Raw genomic sequence first — 19,940 nt, forward strand, 5'->3', positions numbered from 1 at the left:
GGCATGAGCAAGTTGGGCTGAAGGGCCTGTTTCTGTGCTCTATAACTCTATGATTCACAATTGTATTGTGCAAAATTAAAACGTAGCTTCTAATCATTGTAATTATTGTACACTCAGACCTGCAGTCAGGCTCTCTGCTTCCCACACACTCCCCGTGCTTGTATGAACCTGATACGGATGGATGGTTCTCCCCAACCTGGAGCTGGGTTGGGGTGGAGAGCAGAACAAGGACTCAGCAGTGACTAGAGCTCAGCTACCGGATATGCTGTAGCTACATTTATGTCTGACAAAAACAATTGTGGGATTCGTTAATGCTTTGTAAATAGTATTAAAATAAGAGGTATCATAAAATAATTGGCTACAACATGGATATAGCAAAGAATTCTTCGGAATTGAGGAAAGTTTACAAGAGAAGAGTAGACAGGATATGCCAACACAATAAAGGTTTCTACTGAAGAAAACACAAACCAGTACCACTGCCCACCAGGATATATATTGTTAACTCTTGGTCCTTATACAATAAAAATAATTCATGCAATGCTGGGTTTATCCAGGATTTTATGTACCGGTATCTAATATAGAAGTACTGACAACTATCTTTGGTGTTATCAAATGGTACTTCCTCACTAATAACCTGCTCACCGTAGTCTAGTTTTGGTTTTACCGGGGCTGCTTGGCTCCAACAACAAACTAAAGAGCTGAATTCCAGAGGAGAGGCGAGAGTGACTGCCCTTGACATCAAAGCAGAATTTGACGGAATGTGGCATCATGGAGCCCTGGTTAAATTGAAGTCACTGGGCTTTAGGGTGAAAGACTGCAATGGTTGGAGTCATATCACACAAAGGAAGATGGTTGTAGTTGTGGGAGGTCAATCATTTTAGCCCCAGGTTATCACTGCCGGGTTTCCTCAGGGCAGTGTCCTAGGCCCAACCACCTTCAACCTTAATGTTCAACCTCAATCTCCAACATCAATGACCTTCCTTCCATCATAAGTTCAGAAGCAGCGATGTTCAATAATTGCACGCTATTCAATTCCATCCACATTCCTCAACAAATGAAGCAGCCCATGTCTGTATGCAGCAAGACCTGGACAACACTCAGGCATGAGGTGATAATTGGCAAGTAACTTTAGTGCAACAAAACTGCCAGATAATGACAGTCTCCATCAAGAGAGAGTCTAACCACCTACCTTCAATATTCAGTGGCATTATCTTTGCCGAGTTCGCCACCATTAACATCCTGGCATCATATTGACTAGAAACTCAACTGGACCAACCCAATAAAAACATCGTTACGAGAGTGAGACAAAGTGTGACTTGTGACTCACCTCTTGAATAACCAGAAAGCCTTTCCACCATCTACAAAGCACCAGGCAGGAGTGTGATGGAACATTCTCCACTTGCCTGACTGAGTACAGCTCCAACAGATCTATAGAAGCTCAACATCATGCAGACAATGCAGTCCATTTGAATGGCAACCCATTTGCTACCTTACTCATTCAGCTCCTCCTCCACCAGCCCACAGTGGCTGCATTGTGTACCATCTACAAAATGATCTGCAGTTACTTATCCAGGCCACTCCAATGGCACCTTTCACACCCGAGACCTCTGTCATCAAGAAGGACAGCAGGTGCATGGGAGCGCCATCACCTGCAGGTTTCCCTCCAAGTCCCACACCATCCTGACCTGGAAATATATCACCAGTCCTCCATCATCACTAGATTGAAACCCTGGAACTCCCTCCCCAACAGCACTGTGGGAGCACCTTCACCAGAAGGACTGCAAGAAGGCAGCTCACCACCACTTTCTCAACGGTAATTGGAGAAGGGAAATAAATACAGTCCTGCCCGGTGATACACAGGTCCCAGAACAAAAAAATCCAAGAATAATACGGGAAAACTTCCACCTCTTTGTCCATCACTGATCATACATGTACACTTTTTTTTCTGCTGAATAGCTGCTCATTAGTGTCACATGCTGCAGCAAGCTACATTTTATCAGGTGAAACCTTGTGAAAATCAGCCAGAATTTTACAAATAAACTATGCTCTATTTATGATGATCCCAGTCCAAGGTTGTAAGATCCCTTTCTTATTTCCTGTACCTCCTTCTGTTGTGGGACAGCTGGCTATATTTGCCAGGGGATGGAGATCAAATGAATTCTGTTCAGTTAACCAACATTTATATTTAAAATTAAAGGTTGCCAATTTTACCTCTTAGACAGTGAGGTGAATGGTTGTATTTTGTCTGTTGAGGCTGATGGTATTAGACATACAGAACTGAAAGGTAGATTGGTGAGATAAATAATGCCATAAATATTGATTAGAAAGAGAGAAGTCAGTTGTGTCCCTTTGGTTCGCACTCTTGTGTCTGCCAGAGTCGACAGGCGGAGCAGATCCACGTCAATAGGCATTACATGACAGACTCTGCAGCCTGTCAAACCTATTGCAGTATTGCTCTTGTTAATAGCAGAAACACATTAACATGAGATAGTGAATGAAGATCAGCTTCTACTTTTTTATTTTGTTCTGTTAAGCATGCACTTGCTTTCATATTACCAATTTAAGGTTACACCATGCTGTGTTACTCTCAGCTGAGGATGTTTTTAAGAGGAAATAGGGGTCAAACACAGGAAAATGGGACTAGCTCAGTCAGGGAACTTGGTTGAAAGGCTGGTTTTTGTGCTGTATGACTACATGACTCCATGATTCTAACTAGAGTGCAGAATGGCTGAGGGCAGGCAGGCTGAAGTATACGAGCTAACATTAGAGAGAGGACAGAAAGGGCCTGTGGTCAGGAATGTGTGGATCATTGGGGAATAACTACCCTGGAAAAAATGTTGGCAAGGACCTCCCCTGGTCAGTACTTGCTAGAACATAAGGAACAGAAGCGTCAGTACGCCATTCGGACCCTGTATCTGTTCTCTCCATCAATAAAATTGTGGCTTATCCTCTACTTCAGTTCCAATTTCCTGCATCAGCTCATTCCCTTGATTCCCATAATATCTAAACATTCACCAATCTCTGTTATAGAGATATAAATTCATTCAGCACACAAACAGGCTATTCAGCCCCTCAAGTCAGTGCTGAGCACCATGCACACTTATTTTATTCTCTCCACATTCCCATCAACTCTTCCCAGATTCTACAACTTACCTGCACAACTGGGACAATTACAGTGGCCATGTCTTGAATATTCTCAGCAACCGAGCCTCCATAGTCCTTGTGGGTAGAAAACACCACCCTCGGGCTCTAAGGGCAGGTCAGAGGCAGAGTATCCTGCAGTGAGTGACTCATCCCTAACACCCCAAGGCTTTTACACCATCTTCAAGGAACAATTCAGGGATGTGATGGAACACCCTCCACTTGCCCAGATCAGTGCAGGTCCAGCAATACTCAGAAGCCTGACACCATGTAGGACAAACCTGGCACACGATCAGCTACCCTTATCCCGAGACTGTGATCCCTGGGTCTAGAACCCCTTGTAGAGGGAAACATCACCCCTTCGTCAGCTCTGATCTGTCTGGAAATAATTTGTATCTTATACCATTGTGTTTGGTAGAGTACACATTCCTGTCTGTATCAGTGGTGCTGAGGTGGAGATGGTTGAAAGCTTCAAGTTCCTAGGTGTAGACATCAGCAACAATTGGTCTTGGTCCAGCCAAATGGACACTACAGTCAAGAAAGCACACCAGTGCTTCTACTTTCTCAGAAGGCAAAGAAAATTCAGTCCCCAATGACCCTCACCAGTTTTTACAGATGCACCATTGAAAGCATCCTATCTAGGTGCATCACAGCTTGGTATGGCAAGTGCTCAGCCCATGACTGTAAGAAATTGCAGGGAGTTGTGAACGCAGCCCAGTCCATCACGCAAGCCAACTTCCCCTTAACTGACTCTGTCTACACTTCCCACCGCCTCACGAAAGCAGCCAACATAATCAAAGACCCCTGCCACCCTGGTCATTCTCTCTTCTCTCTCTTCTCTGGTAAGGAAGATATAAAAGCTTGAGAATGCATACCACCAGGCTCAAGGACAGCTTCTATCCCACTGTTATGAGACTCTTGAACTGATCTCTCATATACTGAAGATGACCTCTTGATCTCCCAATCTATCTCGTTGTGGCCTTCGCACTTTATTTGCCTACCTGCACTGCACTTTCTCTGTAACTGCAACACTGTATTCTGCATTCTGTTTATTCTTTTTACTACCTTGATGTAATTATGTATGGAATGTAGTGTAGTGGTTAGTGCAACGCTATTACAGCACCAGGGACCCGGGTTCAATTCCAGCCGCTGTCTGTAAGGAGTTTGTACGTTCTCCCTGTGTCTGTGTGGGTTTCCTCCAGGTGCTCCAGTTTCCTCCCACATTCCAAAGATGTATGGGTTAGGAAGTTGTGGGCGTGCTATGTTGGCGCCGGAAGCATGGCAACACATGCGGGCTGCCCCCAGAACACTCTACGCAAAGATGCATTTCACTGTGTGTTTTGATGTACATGTGACTAATAAAGATATCTGTCTGGATGGCACGTATAAAAAAGATTTTCACTGTATCTTAATACATATGACAATAATAAACCAATACCATTACTAATAGGATTAAGGAGGAATACCACAAAAGCTTTATGTTTATGTTCCTGGTCCTGCAGCCACAGTCTGGACTACTGATCCTGAGAAATGATTCAGACTTCACCAATGGAGTTGGGGAGTGTAAAACTTTAAAACTTTATTGATACAGCACGGTAATAGGTCCTTCCAGCCCAACGAGCCCACGCCACCCAATTACATCCATGTTAACCTACTAACCTGCATGTCTTTGGAATGTGGGAGGAAACCTGAGCACCCGGAGGAAACCCGAGCACCTGGAGGAAACCCACACAGTCACGGGGAGAACGTACAAACTCCTTACAGACAGCGACAGGAATTGAACCCAGATTGCTGGCGCTGTAATAGTGTCATGCTAATGGCTACACTACCATGCCATTTAAAGTTAAGCAAATGGACATTCTTTTTTAAATGTGAGCCTCATTAACAGTAACCTCAACATTACCAGACTGTAGTTAAAACCCATCTGGTTCACTGTGGGCTTTCAGAAGAGAAAATCTGCTCTCCATTACCAGTGCAGTGACCCCAGTTCAACCAGTGTGGTCAATTCTTAACTGCTGCCCTCGACTCAAGGGCAATTAGTGGCGGACAGTAAATGAGAGGGACTTCCACAATCAGTGAAAATGTAAATAAAAATAATTGCTTCTTTTGCCAATCTGTTCTGAAGAGGCTGGTTAATGTTGTGCATTCTGGACTTGTGGATCCAGATCTGAAGATACTAACTGGCTCTTGCTGTACCCGCACTGGGGGAGATGGACGAGAACTGTGGAGAGCGGGAGACATTTCTGAGCCACGCAAATCAAATGATGCACTGCTATTATTAGAGAAGGAAGGGAAAGGATTATAGACAGAGCTGGAGTTGGCATGTCCTGCTTCCAGTCATCAGAACCTATGTAAATCTTGTCCTTGTGCATTGGGTGAGCTTTGTTTGCAGTGAAACACCTTCAGAACACAGAGAGACAATTATAGCTCCTGCATCCTCAGTTTAGCCAGCTGTAAGCGGTGTCATGGCAACCGCAATGGTATAAATAAGTAAAGAGCACTGGCCTAGCTGCAGGAATTGAAATATTTACCCTCGTAAAAAGGGACAAGTAGAAATGAAGCCTTTACTATTACATCCTGACTCGGGATCATTCATTTTCAAAAGGCAGTTTAAACGATTAGTTTGGACTGATTTGAAGTAAAGGAGGCAAACCCCTGTGGAGTCTGAATGAGGCTTGACACCAAAAGCAAAACAAAGGAGCTGGTCTTTGACTTCATGAATTGGGGTGGAACACACACCCTTGTCTGTATCAATGGTGCTGAGGTGGAGATGGTTGAGGGCTTCAAGTTCCTAGGTGTAAATATCACCAACAATTTGTCCTGGTCCAGCCATGAGGATGCTATAGTCAAATAAGCACACCAGCATCTCTACTTCCACAGAAGGCTCAGGAAATTCTGCATGTCCCCAGATTTTTACAGATGCACCATAGAAAGCATCCTATCTGGTTGCATCACGGCTTGGTACGGCTACTGCTCTGCCCAGGACCGCAAGAAATTGCAGAGAGTTGCCAATGCAGCCCAGTCCATCATGCAAACCAGCCTCCTCTCCATGAACTCTGTCTACACTTCCCGCTGCCTCGGGAAAGCAGCCAACATAATCAAGGACCCCTTCCACCCCAGTCATTCTCTCTTCTCCCCTCGCCTGTCAGGCAGAAGATACAAAAGCTTGAGAGCGTGAACCAACAGCCTCAAGGACAGCTTCTATCTCACTGTTATCGGACTCTTGAATGGACCTCTATATGTTAAAGGTGAACTCTTGATCTCCCAATCTATCTCATTGTGGCCCTTGCACTTTATTTATCTACCTGCACTTTCTCTGTAACAGAACTGTAGCACAGTAAAAGTAACTGCATTCTGTAGTCTTTTTACTACCTCTGGATGGCACACAAAGCCTTTCACTGTAACTTGGTACATGTGACAATAATAAATCAATACCAATACCTTCACCAATGAAGAGGAAGGTTCATTCCTACAGCAGGAGGGCAGAATGGTGAAAAGGAGAAGGAAGAGGGTAAATGGATTGGGATCTCATGCCCCAATTTAGATACGTCCTCAGATTCTAAGGGAAGCAGGGGAGGAAAGAATAGAAGCTGAAGCACAGTCTATTAATCTTGTTATGTGAGGGCTGGGGAAAGGTAAATGATGCACATCTGTTCATCCAAGGGTAGGGGGATAAACCTGATAATGAGAGACTTATCAGTCTGGGACCTGTACTGGGAGAAGTTAGTGATGATTGCCAGGGGTAACATTAGTTTTCACTTGGACAAGCAAAGAAGCAACCACAAATTTGTTAAAGGCAGGTTGTGTCTGCCCAAGCTGACTGAGTTATTCAATGATGGAATAAGGGATGTTGATAAAGATGGTGTGGTAGACCATATGTATGCAGAAGAGCACAAGTTTTGAAAGAGAGACACAAGAGAATGCAGATGCTGGAATCTGGAGCAACAAACAATCTGCTGGAGGAACTCAGTGGGTCAAGCAGCATCTGTGGGAGGAAAGGAATTTTCAATGTTTTAGTTTGAAACCCTGTACCAGGACTGAGATGTGGGGTTTCCACCTGACACATTGACTATTCCTTTCCCCCACACAGATGCTGCTTGACCCGCTGAGTTCCTCCAGCAGGAAGTTATAAAAAATCCTTGGTGTCTTGGGTCTATAACTGAGCAGGAATTAAAGGGTTGAGAACATTGGTGGTTGGATGCTTACCTGATGGGCCAGAAGTACATGATGACTCTCCCAAGAGTCCTCACTGGGTTTTTCCTTCTCTTGTTTTATACAAACGAGGTGAAATTGAATACAGGGGGGAAATGTCAAAGTTTGTGTGGATAATACAAGTGGTGAGGTGTGGTATGGAGTAAGCAGGAATATGGCCAAAAGTTGACTGGTGTAAGGGGACGGGTATGGCAGATGCCATTAATGGGGATAACTGTGAGGTGATGCATTCTGGGAGGAACAAGTAGCACAATCTAAATCAGACCATTCTGAGAGCAGAGGGACCAGAGGTGCATGTTTACAAATCTTTGAAGGCACCTTAGTGACGTTAGTGTATGAGAAATTGACCTTACACATAAGGGTACAGAATGCAAATGCAAGAAAGTTACTCTGAACCTCTAGAGATAACTGGTTAGGCCTCAGCTGAGCCCAGTTGTAAGCATCAGAGGTGAATGATGTCATGGCCCTGGAGAAGGTATAGAGGAGGGTTAGCAGGATGATACAAGGGATGGAGGACATCCATTAGGTGGAGAGACTTCAGAACTTGTGACTGCTCCTTAGAACAGAAGAGGTTCTGGACACACCTAATGAAGTCATCCAAAATTATGAGGGTGTTTTAGTGGAACAAGCAGATAGAAATGGTTTTATCTGGCACCAGGGATGGTAACCAAGTTATTTGGCAGAAGAGGTAGAGGAGAAAAGGGGAGAACATTTTCACGCCCTGTTTTAGCCCTGGGACAAAACACCTAAAAGAGTGGTGGAAGCAGATTGCATCAGAACTTTCTAATGGATTTGAAGAGTGTTCACTTTTAGGACCACAGGTTGTTAGACAGGGGGTTTAAAGCTTCTATGATTTATGTTGGACTTCTGCTCCTGCAGGAAGAATGTGTAATATTAATTAACTGCTACTGGTTTCAGATCCTGTGGTCACCATCTGTCAAGGTCTGTGTAATGGAAGGTGCTAATGGTCAGCAGAAGGGAGCAAAGAGCTGGAATAGGGGGACCTCAATGTGCAAGCCTGCATTACAGGATTTGAGGCAAGCATGCTGCCCAGTTACTTAGTTTCAAAGAGTACTGTGTGCCTATTGTGTCAGGGAGTAGCCTTTCGATGCCATTGCTTTGATTGCTAAGCCCTGCCCCATGCCACCTTCCTCCTCCTTACCACTGACTGGCAACTTGGCAGGGGGTGAGCACGATGAAGGCAGCACTCATGTCTCCAACCAGAGCAAGAAGTTCATCACTGCCTGAAAATCATGATCCTCCAGCTCATTTCCCTCAAAGTTATTTCAACAGGTGAGGTTGGAAGCTTTACCCGGTTGCTGCTCTCGTGCACACTGTCACTTCTTCTGCAATGACAAGACTTTGTGGTCAGTGCTGCATTATATTGAAATATAATGGCTAATTGCTATAGGGGTGGCAAAAAAACTCGTATCACCAGGCTCAAAGACATCTTCTATCCTGCCATTATCAGCCTCCTGAATGGATTTCTTGTACAATAAAGATGAACTCTTGCTCTCTCAAACTACCTTATCGAGGCCCTTGCACTTTATTTGTCTACCTGAACTGCACTTTCTCTGTAACTGTAACATTATATTCTGCATTCTGTTTTCTCTGTACTATCTCAATGTACTTATATCTCTCTGGGTGGCATGCATACTCAAACTTTTCACTGCATCTCAGTACATGTGACAATAATAAACCAATTACCAATTAGGAAGTGGATCACCACATTTGGACCACTCTGCTGCATGAGTAGCTGTGCAGGTTCTGGAGACCATCTCTTGGTTAAAGATCCATAGTTCAGAAAAGTAATTCCCACTTCAGAAGGGCTGTTGTGCAAGATTAGCAACGTTTGCCAGGGAGGAAATGACATCATCACAGCAGCTGCATTGGAAGCCCAGTGGTCTAAGTGCAGCAGCACTGGCCCAAACTGCTCTGACTGGGGCTGTACCTAAGGAAGGCCCTATCACCTACCCAGCTCAGCACTTGGACAGGACTGTGCACAGACTCAAATCAGCAAAACTTTCCATTGTCTACTTAAGGACTCCTCACCACCAGCCTTGAACTGATGCTCGCCAGTCGTTGCTTCTGTTTGGGTCATAGAGTCACAGAGTCATCGAGTGATACAGCACCGAAGCAGGATCTTCATCCCACCAAGTTCACAGCAATATCAACCACCCAGTTGCACTTGTCCCACTTTATTCCCTCTAAATTCCTATCAATTCCCCCAGATTCTACCATTCACCTACACATTAGGGGAAACTTACAGTGGCCAATTAGCCTACCAACTCGCATGTCTTTGGGATGTGGGAGGAAACATGTTTTTTTAATTTTTTTTGAACCAGAGCACCCAGAGGAAGCCCACACAGTCACAGGGAAAACATGCAAACTCCACACAGACAGCACCCAAAGTCAGGATTGAACCCAGGTCTCTGGCGCTGTGAGCCAGCAAATTATTAGCTGCGCCACTTTTCCACCCAAGGCATCAGTTTGTGCTCTTGGGCTGCTTCATGCTCCCCTGTTTATATCGGGCCCCCTTTGGGCAAGACTGACACACTTGTCCCATTGGCCTGATTTAAGTGAGATGGCTCCAGAACTTCCAGAGCCGTTGGGTTCCACTGATGTCTGAATTGACGTCCTCCCATTAAACCATTAAGTGACGAACTTCCATGCTGCTGAGTCTACAGGTTGGATTTTTGAGCTCCCTCCCTGCCGACCTCTCTTGCTGTAGCTTCATCATAATCAAATGATAAATAGCTTGTCCCAACATTCTCACATCAAGTGTCAATAAACGGTGAATCCAAGCACAGGCATTTTTTGTCATTGTTTACTTTCATTAACATCTTTTATCATAATGTGTCACTATCACTTGCTGTTAATTTAGTGGACAGATGTTAGCATCAGCTCAAACAGCAGGTGTCAACCTTTGCAAATATCTGGTGCAGTGTTGATGATTTTTCATTCATTAGTGTCAACAATGGTGATGGGCAGAGATTCTAACATTTTCTTGTTGAGATCCAGAAACACATTTTCTGATAAATGTGTTTTTACCTTTTTGAGTTGGTGGATGCTCTGACTATATTAAACAGAATTAACAGAACTATTTTGGACACCTGCATCCAGCAGTACTGTCGTATTGACAATCAGCTCTAAGATGCCAAGGGGCAGGGAGAGACTATACGCACATTTCTGATTTCCAATGAGTTGACTGATGACTGTCCTTCACTGAAGGATCAGGGCTGTAGTTCCAGGGACCTTCCATCACACAGGAAATATTGGGTGAATCTTTCAACACTGGCAGGGCTTTGGAATGATATAGAACATAGAACAGTACAGCACAGGAACAGGCCCCTTGGCCCGTGATATCTAATACGATGCCAAATTAACTAAATCTCTTCAGCTTGTACATGATCCATATCCCTCCAGTCACTGCACGTTCATGTGTCTATCTAACAGCATCTTACAAACCACTATCGCATTCTGCTTCCACCACCACTCCTGGCAGCCCATTCCAGATGCATACCACTCTCTGTGTAAAAAGTTGCCCTGCACATCTCCTTTAAACTTTCCCCCTCTCACCTTAAATGCATGTCCTCTAGTACTTGACATTTCTACTCTGGGAAAAAGATTCTGACTGTCTACCCTATCTACGCCTCTCATTATTTTATAAACTTCTATCAGATCTCCTCTCAACCTCCGATGCCCCAGAGAAAACAACCCTAGCTTGTCCAACTCCTCCTTATGGGTCATACCCTCCAATCCAGGCAGCATCCTGGTAAACTGCAACTGCACCCTTTCCAAAGCCTCCACATCATTCCTGTAATGGGGCAAGCAAAATTGCACACAATATTCCAAAGCGGCCTAACCAAAATTTTATACAGCTGCAACATGACTTCCTAACTCTTATACTCAATGCCCTGACCAATGAAGGAAAGCATGTCATATGCCTTCCTTAACACCCTATCTATTTGCGTGGCCACTTTCAGTGAGCTATGAGCTTGGACCCGTAGATCCCTCTGTACACCAATGCCGATAAAGGTCCTGCCATTAACTGAATACTTTCCCCTTACATTCGACCCCCCAAAGTGCAACACCTCTGTAGCACCGGATTTGTCTGTTGTTATTCTTGCTGCCCTAGCTCAGGCAATTTGGGTAAGACGTGTATCGGGAGCAATAAGCTTTTGTCTCCATTTTATATCCTTTCATGACTTATACAGTTCATTGTGTCTGTCCAAGCAAAAGTTGGATTTTATTTTTAAAATACTCTTACCTTAACTTGTGTTACCCAAGTTCCAATCTTTGCTAATGCCCAACTATCCCTTACGTAATGAACTGATTAGGTTTGATGGAGACAGAAGAGACTGCAGATGCTGGAATCTGGAGCAACAAACAAGATGCTAGAGGAACTCAGTGGGTCAGGCAGCATCTGTGGACTCCAGGTGAAGGGTCTTGAGCCGAAACATCGACAGTCCATTTCCACTCATCATGTCCATCAGTCCACTGATGCTGCCTGACCTGCTGAGTTTCTGCAACATCTTGTTTGATTAGGCTTGACGTTGTTCGTTGTATGATGTGGTGGGAATGTTAGTGGCCATGTCTGATCCTGGGATGTTAGCTCAAATGTTGGTACCTATAACTGCAGGAAGTGGGCATTTAAACTCAGATAACGAAATAATAAAGTCTGGACTAAACATTTGCATCAGTTACCAGATTGTTGTTAAAACTCACTTGGTTCACTAACACCCTTCAGGGATGAAGAGTTGTAGACCAGCCTTGGAAAGTCCAGCATTTGACCCACATTAACTGCACTCTGCAATGGCCCAGCAGGTGCTCAGGGGCAATTAAGTCTGGGCAATGAATGTTGACCCACCTGGAAGTTACCGCTTCCCAATAATGAATGAAAGAAAGCCACCGGACTTGAATTTCCACACATATTTTGCAGGCCTCCTGTACAGCTTTGGTGAAAAGCCCAGAGAAACTTAATCTCCCTTTCATATTCTTGCTCCATGTCCACTTCTAAGGATCTCAGAAAGTGGTAATGCAAGCACATTTCTTTCATTAACTGTTCCTTACATGCAACATGCTCTTGCCACAAGCCTTTAGTTCAGGAGACGGGTGTTTAGCACAAACAACAGGAAACTATTTAAAGGACTGGACAAAATCCCAATTGCTAAACCACACAGTTTTCTGTGACCAATTTGTCCAATTACACCAGCACTAAATTCAGAAAAACATCATCAAGTCATAGTCACAAGGGAGTCCTTGGGTGTAAAATAACTAAACGTCCTTGTTGGTTTGTCCCTCTTGCCTTGTGCTGGTCTTTGTTCTTCCAACTTTCTCTGGGTCCTCTGGAATCTAATTTACAAATTCCAAAGCAGGTTCTAGTTGAAAATGGTAATTGTTAATTTGGTTTATTATTGTCACATGTACCGAGGTACAGTGAAAAACTTTGTTTTGGATGTCTACAGACCAATTTCATCACATCAGTGCATTGAGGATATGCAGAATATCGTGTTACAGTTACAGAGAAAGTGCAGTGCAGGCAGACAATGAGGTGCAAGGCCATGATGAGGTAGATTGTGAGGTCAGGAGTCCCTCTTATCATACTAGGGGACTGTTCAGTACTCTTATAACAGGGGGATAGAAGCTGTCCTTGAGCCTGGTGGTACGAGCTTTCAGTCTTTTGTGTCTTCTGCCCAATGGGAGGGGGGAGAAAAGAGAATGTTTGGGGTGGGTGGGGTCTTTGATTACATTGACTGCTTTACTGAGGCAGCAAGAAGTACAGACAGAGTCCATGGAGGAGACACTTGTCCAGGCAAAACTTGCATTTGACAATAAATTGCTTGGGTTCCTCCATTAAAAAGGTAATTTTTGCAAAGCTTTCAAGGAGCCAATTCATGCTAAGTAACCATGGTCACACAGATCACAATTGTCTGTACAGATTCTTAGCTGGATAACTGTGAGTTGTGTGCCTGAGATTCACCAATCTGTCTACTGATCTCATGGGCCTGCCACTGTTGGTAAGTTTCTGAAATTCACTTACCAATGCCACAGTATTATTGCTGTGATCAGTCCCAGATAAAGCAAGTGCTCCTGCTAAATATAATTTGTAATTTTACCATTTGTTTCAAATACCTCCTGCAAACTCAGGAGGAAGAGACATTTAGAACCTAGAATAGTACAGCACAGGAACAGGCCCTTCAGCCCATGATGTCTGTGCCAAACACAGAGCCAAATTAAACTAATCCCTTCTTCCTGTACATGATCCATATCCCTCCATTCCCTGTGTACTCATGTGTCTATCTAAAAGCCTCTTAAACATCACTACTGTGTCTGCTTCCACAAGTACCCCTGGCAGCCTATTCCGGGGTACTTACTCCACACATCTCCCTTAAAAGCTCGCCCTCTCACCCTAAATGTATTTGACATTGCTACCCCGGGATTTACCACACACATCTCCCTTAAAATTTCCCCCCTCACCGTAAATGCATGTCCTTTAGTATTTGACATTGCTACCCTGGGTAAAAGATTCTGACTGTCTACCCTATCTATGCCTCTCATAATCTTATAAACTTCTCTCAGGTAAAACCTCTATCAGATTTAATTTGCCTGTTGATTCTTTCTCTGATTTACAATACTGAAGAAAGAAATTGGGTCTAACATGTCGCTACAGGCCAGGACTGGAGCTAATTAGACTAATCCTAATCTCAGTTCTCGGTCTATTGGCGTGCAGGCTGTTCCTCTTCAATACTCATGCACGTACCCTTCACATGTGGGGATGGCTTCATTCTCCAACAGCACCTCCCAAACCTGTACAGTGACTTGCAGACCCCATTTTCCTTGGGTGAAAATCTTTCTCCTCATTCCTCCAATGATATTTAATGATATGAGAGTTTAAATGTGTAGCCAGTGAGGAGACCATATGGAGAAAGGGTTCTGCTGCAAGTTGCAATAACAAAGAATTCTTTTCTGTAGACCTCCTTGTGGTGACTTGTTCCACTCTGGCTCTGTAATTCAACAGGTCTGCCTCTTAAATAGAAGGCTGACTAAGGGAATGCTGCTCTGTCAGAAGTGCTATCTTTCAGATGAGATGTTAGATCGTAGCCCAGTTGACTGTGTATTTAATTATTTTGATGAAGGGCAAGGAAGTTCTGCCCAGTGCACTAGTCAATGTTTGTCACTTAACATGAACAAAAGTAGGTTATCTGGTCATTATCACCGTCCTGTGTCTGGGAGCTTACTGTGCACAAGTTGGCTCTTGTGTTTCTTCCATTGCAGACAGGCACTGCACGTCAGAAAGTCTTATTTGCTCTTCTTTATTTTGATGTATCAAAATTATTAGAAGAAAAATTAAAGCAAACTCTGCCCTAGATTTTTGTGCTCCTGTCAGCGTTCCTCTTTGCTTGCTTTATGGAAACTAGCTTTCATTGGGTATAACTTTATCGTAATGCATGATCACTTTTTCACAACATGTTGTGCTGTCTAGTTCCAATTGTAGGGCAGCTCTCTCCAGAATGCTCTTCACAGCCAGAACTCTTCTGGGGCTGATATTTCTAAAGCTAATTAATAATTAATGTGAAAAAAACAAGAATATTTCTATTGTTATATGAGACTTTACAATTGCACTGTTCCAATAGTTGACACAACTATTTTATTGTGCTTAGCTTGCACAGCCCATGTGTTCTAAACCAGAGCCCATTCCCTGATAGATGGTTCAAATGCTGGTTTGTTGAGGCCACGGACCAAGCAAGATATTTCCCCAGTGAGTGAGTGAAATTTATGAAATAACTACTGCAGTTAAACTAGTAGCAATGACAATTATCTTTGAGCTATGAAAATGGCACTTCTGCCAAGCATGACGTTCTTATACACCACGGATATTTAAAATGGAATCTCCAGAGTAACCATTCTGAGAGAGGTACAGAATAGTGTTCACCTCAAACAGATGCCATGTGTGTCATATCATTAGCTCTCTCATTTCAACACAGTTACAGCATCTAACACAGAGGATTTTCAAATCCTATGTTAACTAGACACTCAAACCTTGTACTCTTTGAAGAAAGAAAAGAGCGCAAAAATTGTTTTCATTTTTACTGGTTATGGACATCACCGGCAAGGCCAGCATTTATTGGTGAACATCACCAATAGCCTGTCCTGGTCAAATCACGTAGATGCCACGGCCAAGAAAGCTCACCAGAGCCTCTACTTCCTCAGGAGGCTAAAGAAATTTGGTATGTCCCCTTTGACACTCACCAACTTTTATCGATGCACCATAGAAAGCATCCTATCTGGATGCATCACGGCTTGGTATGGCAACTGCTCTGCCCAGGACCGCAAGAAACTGCAGAGAGTTGTGGACACAGCCCAGCACGTCAAGGAAACCAGTCTCCCCTCCTTGGACTCTGTCTTTACCTCTCGCTGTCTTGGTGTAGCAGCCAGCATAATCAAAGACCCCACCCACCCGGGACATTCTCTGTTCTCTCCTCTTCCATCAGGTAGAAGATACAGGAGCCTGAGGGCACGTACCACCAGGCTTAAGGACAGCTTCTACCCCACTGTGATAAGACTATTGAACGGTTCCCTTATCCGATGAGATGAACTCTGACCTCACAATCTACCTTGTTGTGACCTTGCACCTTATTGCACTGCACTTTCTCTGTAGCTGTGACATTTTACTCTGTACTATCATTGTTTTTACCTGTACTACATTGATGCACTCTGTACTGACTCAATGTATCTGCACTGTGTAACGAATTGACCTGTACAATTGGTATGCAAGACGTTTTTCGCTCTACCTCAGTACAAGCGACAATAATAAACCAATACCAATACCTTCCCAAATTGCCTCATGAGAAAATGGTGGCAAGCTGCCTTCTTGAACCACTGCAGTCCTTCTGGTGATTTTCAACTCCTATGTTAACTAGACTCTCAAACCTTGTACTCTTTGAAGAAAAAGAGTGCAAAAATTGTTTTCATTTTTACTGGTTATTGACATCACCGGCAAGGCCAGCATTTATTGGTGAACATCACCAATAGCCTGTCCTGGTCAAATCACGTAGATGCCATGGCCAAGAAAGCTCACCAGAGCCTCTACTTCCTCAGGAGGCTAAAGAAATTCGGTATGTCCCCTTTGACACTCACCAACTTTTAGTGCTGTTGGGGAGGGACCTCCAGGACTTAGATTCAGAAATGATGAAGGACAAGTAATGAATCAGAATCAGAATCAGATTTATTATCACTGACTTATATGATGTGAAATTTGTTGTTTTGTGGCAGCAGTACAGTGCAGACATAAAATTAGTATAAATGACAAAAAAAAGTAAATAGTGCAATAAAAAGGAATAACAAGATGGTATTTATGGCTTCATGGACTGTTAGGAAATATGATGGCGGAGGGGAAGAAATTGTTTCTGAGTCAGGGTGGTGTACGATGTGGAGGGGAACCTACAGGTGGTGGTCTGGTCTTCCCCTGTGCCTGCTACCCTTGTTCCCTGTGAACAACATAATAGTGCAGCAGTTAGTGGATGCGGAGGGGATCTTTCCTCTTGCTGTAGAGCTGCTGCCTCACAGTTTCTGTGACCCGGGTTCAATCCTGACCATAGGTGTTGTCTGTGTGGAGTTTGCATGTTCCTCCTGCGACTGCATGGGTTTCCAACTTGTGCTCCGGTTTCCTCCCACATCCCAAAGGCATGCAGATTGGAAGGTTAATTGGTTATCATCCGCTTCCTTCCAACCATAGTTCAGCCCCTGCACTGGTTACCTCCACATCCATAATTAAACACAATACTTATCTGATTCTCAGCCTCATTGCTCTGTCTGAGTCTTAGTCTCTTCAGTTCATGTCTCTAGGCAGGAGCAGGTGACTTGGCCCCTTTCACATTCTCCACCATTCAATATCACAGCTGATCTTTTGCCCCACTGTAGGTTGTCCGCACTAACCTGTATCCCTCAATTCCTTCAACATCTAAAAGCCTCCAATGTACTAAGTGACTGAGCATCCACAGCCCGCCTAGGTAGAGAATTCTATCGCTTCAAAGCGAAAAGGTGATGTGAATCCAACGATTCAATTCCATTGGCAGGAAAAGAATAATTCAAACAAATGAAAATAAACAATAAAAACTCCTCCAGGAATTGGAAGTCAGGTTTTTATGTTCAAGTTCAATGACTCGGGTGAGGTGAGATTTTTTTGTATAGACATATATTTGCAATTGGAAAAGGATCTAGGTTTCATTGACAGAATTTTTCATCTAGAAGTATTAAAAAGGAAATGAAAAGTCTGAAGTAAATGCCATGATGTTCAGTGCATTGAGGTGCATCTGCTGGAGAGAAATTCACATTCCTGGTGTGACAGGACAGGATGTATCCTGCTGGGGCGGTTACGTTTGCAGTGTCTGTCTAACTTGATGTGCAGCTGATGTGGATTGGCTTGTGTGTTCCCTAGATGTTTGACTTCTTCAAAGGCACCAACAACGCCTTTAATATTGTAGCGGCATGCAGGACGCTTCAGTGGTCAAATTAAAAACTGAAGCTGCAGCTACCAATGATGAACTGATTATATTTCAGGGATAATCAAGAAGTCAGCATTGGAGGATCTCAGTGTGGTGTGGCTGGAGGAGGTGACTGAGATGGGAAATCGTGGGAAGCATCCGCTGCACATCAAGAGTTGCAAATGCATCCTCTCCTGTTATTCCAGAAATGTGAAACTGGTTCTTGCAGATCTTACTTGATATCCTGAGGGAGCATGTGGAAAGCCATAACACTGTGCATAGGACGGTGAGACCAGTCCAAGCAGCTCAACTGGTATTGGTCTTGGTTTATTATTGTCTCAAATACTGAGATACAGTGAACAGCATTTGTTTGCATGCCATCCAGAGAGATCGTTCCATACATAACTACATCAACGTAGTAAGAAGAAAAACAGGATGCAGAATATAGTGTTACAGAGAAAGTGCAGCTCAGGTAGACACATAAAGTGCAAGGGCCACGACGGGGTAGATTGGAAGATCAGGAATTCATCTTTAGCATATAAGAGGTCCATTTAGGAGTCATAACAACAGCTGTCCTTGAGCCTGGTGGTATGTGCTCTCAAGCTTTTGTATCTTCTGCCCAACGGGACAGGGGATAAGAGAGAATGACTGGGGTGGGAGGGGTCTTTGATTATGTTGGCTGCTTTCCCAAGGCAGTGGGAAGTGTAGACAAAGTCAGTTGAGGGAGGCTGGTTTGCGTGATGGACTGGGCTGTTTTCCAACTAATGTATTACACCACCTTTATTCCAGACTCTAGCTCCCCTATTGTTTTCTTAAGAAAGATAAGTGATGCTGAACTGGTAACAATGATTGATACTACTGCAAGTGTTTTGAACGTGATTGGTCAGGGGTATGTGGCCAAATCAGGGGGTAATAAAATGACTCTTTTCCTTCTTGTTAAAGGTTTCCTTGAAATTTGGGGCGTAGATATGCACCCAAATCCGGATGACATTAACAAGAAACAGCATCACACGGAACTCTACAACTCCAATAACCTGATTGTGAGACGTGGACAGCCCTTCCAGATCACCGTCACTACAAACCGGCCCTACAAAGCGGAAAAGGACAAGCTCTGGATTGAGCTTTTGATTGGTGAGTGAAAAATGAGACAATCGGTGTAGTTCATATTCATTGAGATCTGTAATCTAGTTTCCTGTTATCCCTTGAGATTATGTGACTATAGTAAATGATCTTCAGTTCTGGACTAGCCTAAAGGGTAGATCTTGGCTCAACAACACCGGGAGTCCACCATGCTGATGTTACAATGCACATCTGCTTCCAGAGGTGCCATGTAATGCCAACGACACAATGGTCTGATCTTCGGTCTTGGTACAATAAATTAGAGGACCACGACACGATTATGTATCATCCTTGCACAGCTTGCCTGTGCAAGGATCAGCTCCTGCATTAATTTTGTTATGTTAAAGTAATTCCTGGTGCAAGAAGATTGCTATTGATTTAACAAGGGCAATTGCAGAAAGCTCCAGTTCTCTGTGACCTCTAATCCAGTTGCTGAACCCCAATCAGTTCCCTGGATTATGGTGGCCTTGGATTTATGGAGAGGGCAGATGTGAATGGTGTTTCTCTGTCACCTAAACACAGCATTAATAAGACACCAAACATTCTTGCCTGATGAGTTGCTACCTGTAGCTCATTTGGCAAAACTCTTTGTTTCAGAGTTGACTGGTTGCAGGCTCAAATCCCACTCCAGAGACTTGAATAGTAAACCTAGGCAGAACTCCAAGGCAGTGCTGAGGGAGCTGTGCACCGACAGAGGATGCCTTTCTGCTGAGACTTCCCACCCGATCTCTCAGGTGCATGGGAAAAATCCCAAAATATTTCTCAAAGGAAAGTAGGAGAGCCGTTTCTCTTGTCTCGTGCAATGTTTGCTCCTCAATCATTGTGGCTGTAATGGCTGAAAACTGAGCATCCATGAGGAGCTGTGGGCCATCATCAGAAACATCCACCTCCCACAATGTGTAACCCCACGACCCTGCACATTCCTCACTCCACTGTTACTGTCAACCCAAGGCGTCAACCCTGGTTCAGTGTGGGGTGCAG

The 19,940-nt window shown here is 44.0% G+C and overlaps 1 protein-coding gene across 1 annotated transcript in view; it reads left to right on the forward strand.

Annotated features, from left to right (window-relative positions):
• The window catches only part of LOC127570496 (coagulation factor XIII A chain-like), a 106,599-nt gene that overhangs the window by 12,687 nt on the left and 73,972 nt on the right, over positions 1–19,940 (forward strand). The window contains exon 3 of the mRNA XM_052016129.1: positions 18,783–18,971. Within this exon, the coding sequence (XP_051872089.1) occupies positions 18,783–18,971 (189 nt within the window). The remainder of the gene's footprint in view (positions 1–18,782; positions 18,972–19,940) is intronic.

This window comes from Pristis pectinata, chromosome 5, assembly GCF_009764475.1.
Source record: "Pristis pectinata isolate sPriPec2 chromosome 5, sPriPec2.1.pri, whole genome shotgun sequence".
NCBI classification, from domain to species: Eukaryota; Metazoa; Chordata; class Chondrichthyes; order Rhinopristiformes; family Pristidae; genus Pristis; species Pristis pectinata.